General features: G+C 39.5%; 1 protein-coding gene across 2 annotated transcripts; it reads left to right on the top strand.

Annotated features, from left to right (window-relative positions):
- Window positions 1-1,694: 1,694 nt before the first annotated feature.
- Window positions 1,695-5,866, top strand: sys1 (SYS1 golgi trafficking protein). Of its 2 annotated transcripts, none has more exons than XM_080026360.1 (4): window positions 1,695-1,768; window positions 3,101-3,362; window positions 3,451-3,518; window positions 3,842-5,866. In XM_080026360.1, the coding sequence occupies exons 2-4, from the start codon at window positions 3,201-3,203 to the stop codon at window positions 4,080-4,082; spliced, it is 471 nt and encodes a 156-aa protein (XP_079882486.1). In that variant the 5' UTR covers window positions 1,695-1,768; window positions 3,101-3,200; the 3' UTR covers window positions 4,083-5,866. The 2 variants fall into 2 exon arrangements, with proteins under 2 accessions (XP_079882486.1, XP_079882485.1); XM_080026359.1 differs by having other exon boundaries at window positions 1,701-1,831.
- Window positions 5,867-9,020: the final 3,154 nt, after the last annotated feature.

The following is a 9,020-nucleotide window of genomic DNA, read 5'->3' as shown; positions in this document are numbered from 1 at the left end:
CAAATCCAAATAAAGGAGGTTTAGTATTTCTCCCTTCACATAACGAATATGATCGGCCTAAATAAAGAAGGTCTAAGAAAAGATCCCTTATTATTATTGTAGAGATGGATATGATGAACTGTATTATGATGTGTAACAAACAAACTACTTGTTGTAGTTTTGGTCTGGCTTTGCGACACTACATGTAAAATACAATTCCCAGACCATTTAGATCACTTGAAATAAGCCTATGATTTAATCTTAATGGTATAAAAATCACTTCACCAAGATCTTATGTGACTCAAGTTTGTGTTCACTTTTAAATATATCTATACAGGAGAGTTACACATCCAAATTATTTCTATGTCAAGGGTTCAGAGGTTTAACTCTGATTAAGTACATTTCTGCTTAAATGCATATTGTGGCGGCCTAATGATTAAACATAAATGAAAATCAAAAAGAATGGATCGTAATTTAATTTTGAGCGGTGATGTCAGACTTTTGCCTAACCAATTGGGGAAACGCATCAAAGGCACGAGGTTTAAACTCCCAATTAGCGCTCAGCTCCGCCTGTCAGCAAGACGTTTCCCATCAGACATTTCGCTCCCGCAGCCCGTGGGGAGCAACTGCAGCGACTTGCTCCAGTGTCTGTGTCCGTCTTGATACCGCGGGACTTCAAAGTCTCAAGCAGCCGAGCCGCAGCCAGCCACGGGTGCAAGTGGGACAAAAAGTCTAACCATAATGCAGTGCGCTCAGCAAGACGAGCGTCATAATTGCGCAGGTCTTAGCAAGACGGCGACAGGTCGAACGAGCCTAATTTGTTCACACACAGATCGAGTAAAATTTTCTTTGGACCCCGGCTGTGTAAATAAATCAAACTCATAAACTTCTTACCGCTAGTAGTCAATATACCAAAGAAAGTTCATGCCTGCAGAGAACAACTTTAGAAAAATTAATGCCATAGGTGAAAAACGAGCCTCCGTGTGTGGAAAAGGGGGAAGGGCTTGGCTTGACCCATGGACCTATTACCCCGTTGGCTTTGCCAAGGAGTAAGCGTTGGTTTGGTATACTCCTTTGCTGTCCATAGTAAACTATTTTATTTTGAACGTTTAGTTTCTGCAAAGTTTTTAATCTATGTTACAGCATATGCCACTTGGAAAATATATATTTTATATAGGCTATACAGTAGTAGTATATATATATATTTTTGATCAGTATCTCGTTATAACCTATGGTTATAACCATATTTATAAACACATATATATATAACGTAAATAATAATAATAAAAAAAGATACATATAAATGGAGATACTTAATTTCTCGGGGAAAAAGGAAAATTGCCATTTTTTTTTACAAACTCATATTTTATAAGGTGGTTTTAAACTTATATTACAACTTCTGGAAAGGGAATGTGAGTAAGCAAACTATTTCACAATATAGGTTTATTTTTGCATAGGTCTATTAATCTGATATTAACCAAAGAACGGCCTAGCTTCTCCTACTTTTACTATTGTTCAGGAATAATACAAATAATAAACACGACATATGTATCGCGGAAAATACGAATGTAACAATGGTGTATATACATTTGTGCAGACATTTCCTCCCGAGGTTGTTAAGAGATAAATAATCGTCTCAGTAATTTATCTAATTTATCTTACATTGAAAATAAATAGTTAGCTGTACTTTTGTTTCCGGGTCCTCTACCGTGTCTTCCGTGTTGTGAACAAGGTTTTGCCAGGCGATGGTGACAAGGCCCGGTTTATTGACAGTAGAGTTTGGATAACTGTAAGCAACCGAAAGGATTATTGTTAATAGTGCACCCTGACACCTTTCTTACCCAGTGTTCAGGTCTGTATCAGCTGTCTCTATATGTTTTGTTGAAACTTTTCACGCGCTGCTGCTAAAGAAAACAGCTAACGTGCGGTGACTTGTTGGTCATATTCCGTGTTGTTGTACCGTTAGACGAGATATAGAGACTTTAGTGTTGTTCCTCCCGCAGTTTAATGCCTCTGTTAACTTGGCTTTTACGTTTACCTGAACTAAATGTCATAGCAGGCTCTGAATTATATAGCCAACTTTGCTAACACGTCCAAACTAGTTAACGTTGATGTTAGCTTTTGTTAGCTGTTGGCTCGTTAGCCTGCTCTGGACTTTAAACACAGTGTAGGCTGAATAGGATACATGTACAATATTGAACTGGCTCAATGTATAGCACGCCGTCGTAGCTATGGGTGACATGGTTATTTTACTGAGACCCAAGGCAAGATGTTTTTATTCAGAGGTTCTTGAGAAATGAGCATACTCGTTTTGTCTTAAGTTGTGTCTAACTTTGTATTCATTTGGTTACACATCCTTTTCTTACACCAGTTCAGTCAATGGTTCCAGAACCAAACAGCAGTGTCTCCATTACATGTTTCAAACAGAAAGCAGCACTGACAAGTTCATTTTTATGAAGATGATTTACTATTATTGCCTGATACATTGTTAGATTTTGGAATCAAATACCAACATCAGTGGCCTATGCTGGCTATAACAGTGAAGCTCAATCCTTGCTTCCTCCTAGTACATACATACTAGTATTATAATTGTTGTCTGTATTCAAATTTCAATCTAGATATATAAAGGTAAGATAAAAGGTTACGAGATTGTGTTGATTACATTCCCGGCCTATTGACAATGATTAGTAGTACTTATGTGGGGAAGGCAAATATAGACTGTTTGTGCTTAAACTAATCACATGTTCTTCACACATCAAAAAGTCGAAGAACAAAAAACCTTAAGTGTCACACAGTAAATATAAACCTATAAAGGTTATTACATTTTACTGCCTTTTGTCATCAGTAAAGCTGATCCTGAGTCAACACTCCTACCCTACACAACACCTATATCTGGTGCTCCTCTTGATTTTGCCATCTATTTCTTGAGTTACTATTACATCTGTTAAGCTAAGGAGACAACTGTTGTTGATGCGGTACCTCCTCACAGCACTGCATTTGGTTGTATTGTTACCGAAATAGCTATGATCCTACAGCTTATGTCCTATTTATGTGTAATAAAGCTGTTGGGCTAAGATTCAAAACTCAGAATGAATTTGATTATATGTGTTTTTTGTTTCAGGTTTTGAGGTCAGACGCAGGTCACACTGGATGGGCCAGCTGGTTACAGTCGGGCCAGCTGTTAACCTCCAGAGGGCCTGTACGTGAACCATCAGTCCACCATGACCAGTAACTTCCGTAGCTACATCTGGGACCCGGTCCTGATTGTGAGTCAGATTGTGTTGATGCAGAGCATCTACTACAGCTTCTTGGGCCTGTGGTTGGCTGGGGTGGACAGTCTGGTGCACAGTAGTCGATCACTGGACCAGATCTTCAGCTATGAAGTAAGTTATGAGACGTGTGTGTGTTTGTGTGGCAGCTTTGTAAACACCTGAAACAGCTTTTAAATATGCCTCTGCTTTGCTTCGGCAGATCCTTGGCTTTGCGACAATTCAGGGGAGGCTCTCAATGATGGCGTTCATCTTGAACTCTCTTACCAGGTCAGTCATACTTCTTTAAAAAAAAAATTCCCCCTTCATCCAAAGAGATAAGACCTGTGTCCTACTAAAATGCTCCCCAAGCATTTCATGGTACATACATTTTAAGGAGAATAAAATGATTAAATCACACCTGCACAACTGAAGGATTTCAACCTGTAGACAATATTGAAAAAGACAGCAATTTACACAGGACTAAAACAGATTAATGTCTATAGATGTGGTACTTGGGAAGCTTAGGCATCTTTGGATCCTCATGAACCTTATCTGAAACACAACAGATGCTCGGTTGATAAACAAACCTTTCTTTCCCATCCTTCCCGCAGCGCCCTCGGTCTGTGGTTCTTCATCCGTCGAGGGAAACAGTGCCTTGACTTCACCGTCACTGTGCACTTCTTCCATTTCATCGGCTGCTGGATCTACAATGCTCATTTTCCAGCGGCCCTGTCCTGGTGGCTCATCAATGTGGCCTGCATGGCGCTGATGGCTGTCATCGGAGAGTACTTGTGCATGCGGACTGAGCTCCGGGCCATTCCAGTCAATAGTGGACCCAAATCCAATCTGTGATTTTTTTTTTATTGACACCAAGCGGACAGTCTGTGTGTGGACCGTTAACCCCAGATGAACTCGCCCAGAGAAGGTTTCTCTAAAACTTGCAAAAGGAAATGGAGCATGAACCTCTGTCTGCGTGGACGTTGGACTGTCATCCATAACACCAGATGAACTGATCTATTTATTCACAGTTGTCCAATTATTGTTGGATAGTGTTACATCTGTAGCATATTGAGATATAATGTTTTAATGCTTGTGAAAGAAGACGCCAGTTTACACATTTCTCTAAAACCTGATGGCTATGGATTTTCATTTTTCTCTTATCAATGACATTTCTGTGTTTTTCTTTGAAGTTCATTAGCGTGAGCGTTTCATTCCCTCAATATTTTCTTTTCATTTGGGGGGAGGGGGGGGGGGTATGTGCAGCATGTTTTCACACACAAGTAAAAAATTAAGAGCAAATACAACTGTCTGAAAAAAGGAAGCAGGAGAGCAACATATGTAAACAAGAGCATTTATTTGTCTAAGGACATTATGATTTTAGTATTAAAAATGTAGTTACATCCCCACTACAATTTAAAGATTTTGCCAATGGGCAAAGTGAGCTATTGCAGCTTTTATCACTTGTTCTTATTGCTGCATCTAAAAGTTAAATGTTGGCTAATGACTTAAGTGTTAAAACAGGTAGACTATATATTTCTGATATAAAGTATGACAGTCATTTAAGACCCACTTTAGGAGAGAGTTTTAGCTTTATGATCCCAACACAAGTGATCAAGTATGAAATCCGCCTTATTTTGACCTTTCTGGATAAAGTTTGTACATTCGTTCTCATAAAGCCCATTTAAGGCCTTCCTTGCCACTCAGGCTTGTACAGCTATTTGCACAGCCAGTGTTTGTCTCCATCTCTTCATGTCACCATGTATTATGCAGAAAGGTGGCCTCTTTGGGGACAGTGTGTCCGCCACCAGCTGTGTTGTGACAGACAGCTGGCCATGTCTGTGCTTCTTAAAACAATATTCCTGTTTGTGGGGATGTGATGTGAAAACTCCTGAAATGTTGCAGGGCTGATGGTTTCTGGAACAATTTCAACTTTCATTGAGAGATGGCTTTTAAAACGATGTCTAAATGAACAGCTTATTATTATTAATATTATTATTATAATACAAGAATTACAGGTCCTTTAACACGTACTTTTAAATTTTTTTATTCTGTGTGGTGACCATCAGATCAAACCTTTGCAGCTTTGATAGGTTGGACTATGCAGTGTCTTGTTTTGAAATCAGGTTTCTTAAGTGTAGTACAAGTTCATCATTATGCTGCAAGGGTTGCTGTTTAAAAGTTGTAAAATTGTTGGACCTTTTGGGAAATGTATTTATTGGCTTTGTTGTTGAGAGCGAGATGAGAAGGCTGATACTTCTCTCATGTAAGTACAGTAAATAATATGGAGCTTAAGCGAGTATGAATTAAACCAGATACAAAGGTGTATTTATTGCCTATGTAGAGATCCAGGTGAGCAGTTTCCTTGTTTTCCAGTCTTTGTGCTAATTTACGCTAAACTAACTCGCTGCTGGTGGTAGCCTCATATTTATTGTACAGACAAGAGAGTGGCTATCCATCCTCTCTTCAAACTTTTCAAGAAGAAAATAAATAAGTGCAAACCAAAATGTTGAATGTCATGATAACTCTTAAAGCTGAATGAACCTATTTGATTATTTCTTGCAATGGCTGCTCTGGCGGTTAGCACACGCATGTTGTTGTACCCCTTCATTTATTTTTATGATGTATACAGGGAACCCGCGAGATGGACCTATTCATGTAAATAAATGATCTGACTAGTTTCTTGTGAAGAAACATCAGACAAGGAGTACTTATGTTTGCCTCCTCTCTGAAGATTTAAATATAGGATTTTGGCACCGGAATCAAGGTATTATGGTACAAGTCATTTTATGCAAATGCTGTTTTAATAAAAACGTACCAGTTCATATGGATTGTAAAACTCGGTCAGGAAACTGTGGGGTGAAAAAATAATTGGCCATTATTATGCTTCTCATGTCAAAGATAGGCTTTTAATGAGGGGGAACACCACAAGCATGTGTTTGGATCTCCCGATGTTTTCCTCCCCGGGCCCAAAGCCCTCATTTTCTCCCATCACTTCCTCTGCTGTCCAGGTGGAGTGAAGCAGATGGGAGAGCACTAACGAGTTGGACAATGCTGGTTGTGATCCTCATTAACCAACACTTTTGCTTCAGGGGGGAGGGAGCTAAAAACAAACTCTGTAGTAAGTGAATAGTACAACATGACGACGTCCCACATTGATAAAATGCTCCACTATTTTCCCACCCAGTGTTTTTAGATCTTTGATGTCCATTGTTCTGCAGAATGTGATGTGCGCGCACACACACACACACACACACACACACACACACACACACACACACACACACACACACACACACACACACACACACACACACAGTTTGTTTTAAACAGGGTGCTTTATTATTACAAACACATTACTTTGCCATATATTGCTTTATACAGTCTTGTAAATAGTGTGCTTTTCAATAAGGTAACTGAAAAAAAAGCATGGATACTGAACTTGTTTCTACATTCAGAAGTTCTCTCCATGTTTAAACTGTCATCAGGGTGGATTTATTGTGGTGTAATGCTTGTGATGTCACAATGATTTTCATGCTTTCTTCCACCGCATATGAAGGGATAAGAGAAGTGACCGTACATATTGCTCATGCTTTGAGGACATATTTGTAATATCATCACCAGACACACAATGGATGACGTAAAAACCTGAAATAAATAAGGAACCACTATAGAACCAACATGCCAATGGAGGTAAGATGCTGTAAGATTACACTGAGGAGCTAGCCTAACTTCATGCACAGATACCACTGTACACTTTGTCCAAGGTATAAATCAACAGACTTATTCTGGAGCACTTGTCACTAAAACTGTCATGCATTAGTGATAAAGGAGATGAGGGAAAGTATTCAGGACCACAGAAATCTTCCATGTTATGACTTGCCTGTTGGGACCTTCAGTATTAGAGGAATGGTGACAGGCTTAGAAAAACAAAAACAGACAAAACAAATCGATGCTATTGCTCATTGATTTTTAATTTGCTCTGTATTGCAGCAGCTCTGAATTTGTGAAGGTGATGAACCTAGATACTAATTCTGAAGTGATTGAAACCACCACTACAATGAGTGATATCTCACATGGTTTATTGGGCGAAATGGGTCACATGAGCTGGGATTATGCCAACAGTAGCACCCATTGGTTTATTTATGTGGATTGAGGATAACTGCAGTCGTACCTTTCTGTCAAATCAAGTCAGAGTTTCACAAAATGATCTTGAATCAAAATCATGAAACAGGTGCATGGAGCATCACAGTTTGCATTCTGTGTTTGACATCATATTAATGTGATTGCATTATTGGGTTGATCTTTAATTGAAATAATATTATACCAAAAGATGCTACTGATTTATCTCCCAGTTTTGAAAATCTGATCTATGAGTAGGGTCCACCCCTGTGTTTATGTGGTAGGCGTACTAAAGAGTTCTTTACAGTAAAGTACTGGAATTGTTGTATCGTGTTAATTGCGAGTGACCGCTTTCACACATGATGGAACAGAAATGAGTAAAAAAAAAAAAACACTGAACAATCATTTTTGTACAATTTGTACACAAAGGGGGGAGGGGGGAAACTGAACGTGTGATGCCATGTCAGATGTCTGTTTTTGGTGTCTTTATAGCAGCTGTGCAACATCAACCTCAACCTCAGCAGGTCGAAGTGTTGGTGGTGGAGGGGTGGAGTGGCTTGATTGTCACTTACACAAACATTTACTGCGCTTTTAAACAGACTAATTGTTTTCTTTGCAAAGCGATAGCTGGCATCACCATGGCTTGGCTGTACAGTATTTTTTTTAAATCACTGGGAACTTGTGTTTTGGCATCCAACCTACACTATAGCTCTTAATTTAAAGAAGTGGTTTGACTTTTTCACGATATATAAATTCGGTATAATATAGATGTGACAATCGATACCTCTCTAATGTATATTCGCTAAACAGTCAAGTAAACAGTGGTAGGCTACCCTAACTCTGTCCAAAGAAAACGGTATCCATCCAACAGCACCTCAACAGCTAATTATTAAACATTTCATATTTTATTTGTGAACAACAGTGTGAAAACTACAAGTTGTGTTTTTTATGGGGCGTTATGCCGGCGGAACAATTTCTTGGCAGGGAGCAGCAATAGGAGCATTGTGCAGAGCTAAGCTAACTGGCTGCTGGCAGTATCTTCATATTTGGCATACAGACATGACAATGGTATATATCTTCTCAGCTAACTCCCAAAGTCTACAGTATACGTTTTCCTGCAGTAGTCTGTTACAGGGAGTGGACGAAAAAATCATGAACACCTTGCCGTCTTAGAATATAATGGGAACCAGTACACCTCCACAAGCAACCTTACTGCTTTTAAAACGACCTAAGAATTGATATTGTCCGTACATTTTCATAGCTTTGCCTTAAATTGCACGGGTGTTCATGGCTTTGAGTCCACTCCCTGTATGTCGGTAACCCAGAGCCACAGGTGCCTGACTGTAGACGGCTCTGACCAGACTCTACTTGCGGTGTTTGCTTTAGCCTGCCTGTGATGATAAGTTGGCAGAAATGTCATTTTTCTCAACCAATCGTTCAGTTTCTAGGCATAAGGGAGGATCAAGCTAAAGTGTTTTAGAAGATGTTCAAACATTATTCATCACAGCGGATATTGATTGGCTCGCCACAAACCCCCCGTGGATCTACTGTATGTAAACCCCACACCCGCCCACCACCCACCCCATTAAATCCTTGGCTTTAAGTTTGAACTCAGAGGGAATGTGAAGCCATCCTCAGCCCTCCCATCCCCTTCTCACCATCCACATCAAT

The sequence above is a fragment of the Ammodytes marinus genome (assembly GCF_949987685.1).
Source record: "Ammodytes marinus genome assembly, chromosome: 4".
Taxonomy (NCBI): domain Eukaryota; kingdom Metazoa; phylum Chordata; class Actinopteri; order Uranoscopiformes; family Ammodytidae; genus Ammodytes; species Ammodytes marinus.
The sequence above is the reverse complement of the archived record's forward strand: the minus strand, read 5'-3'. Positions and strand labels throughout refer to the sequence as shown.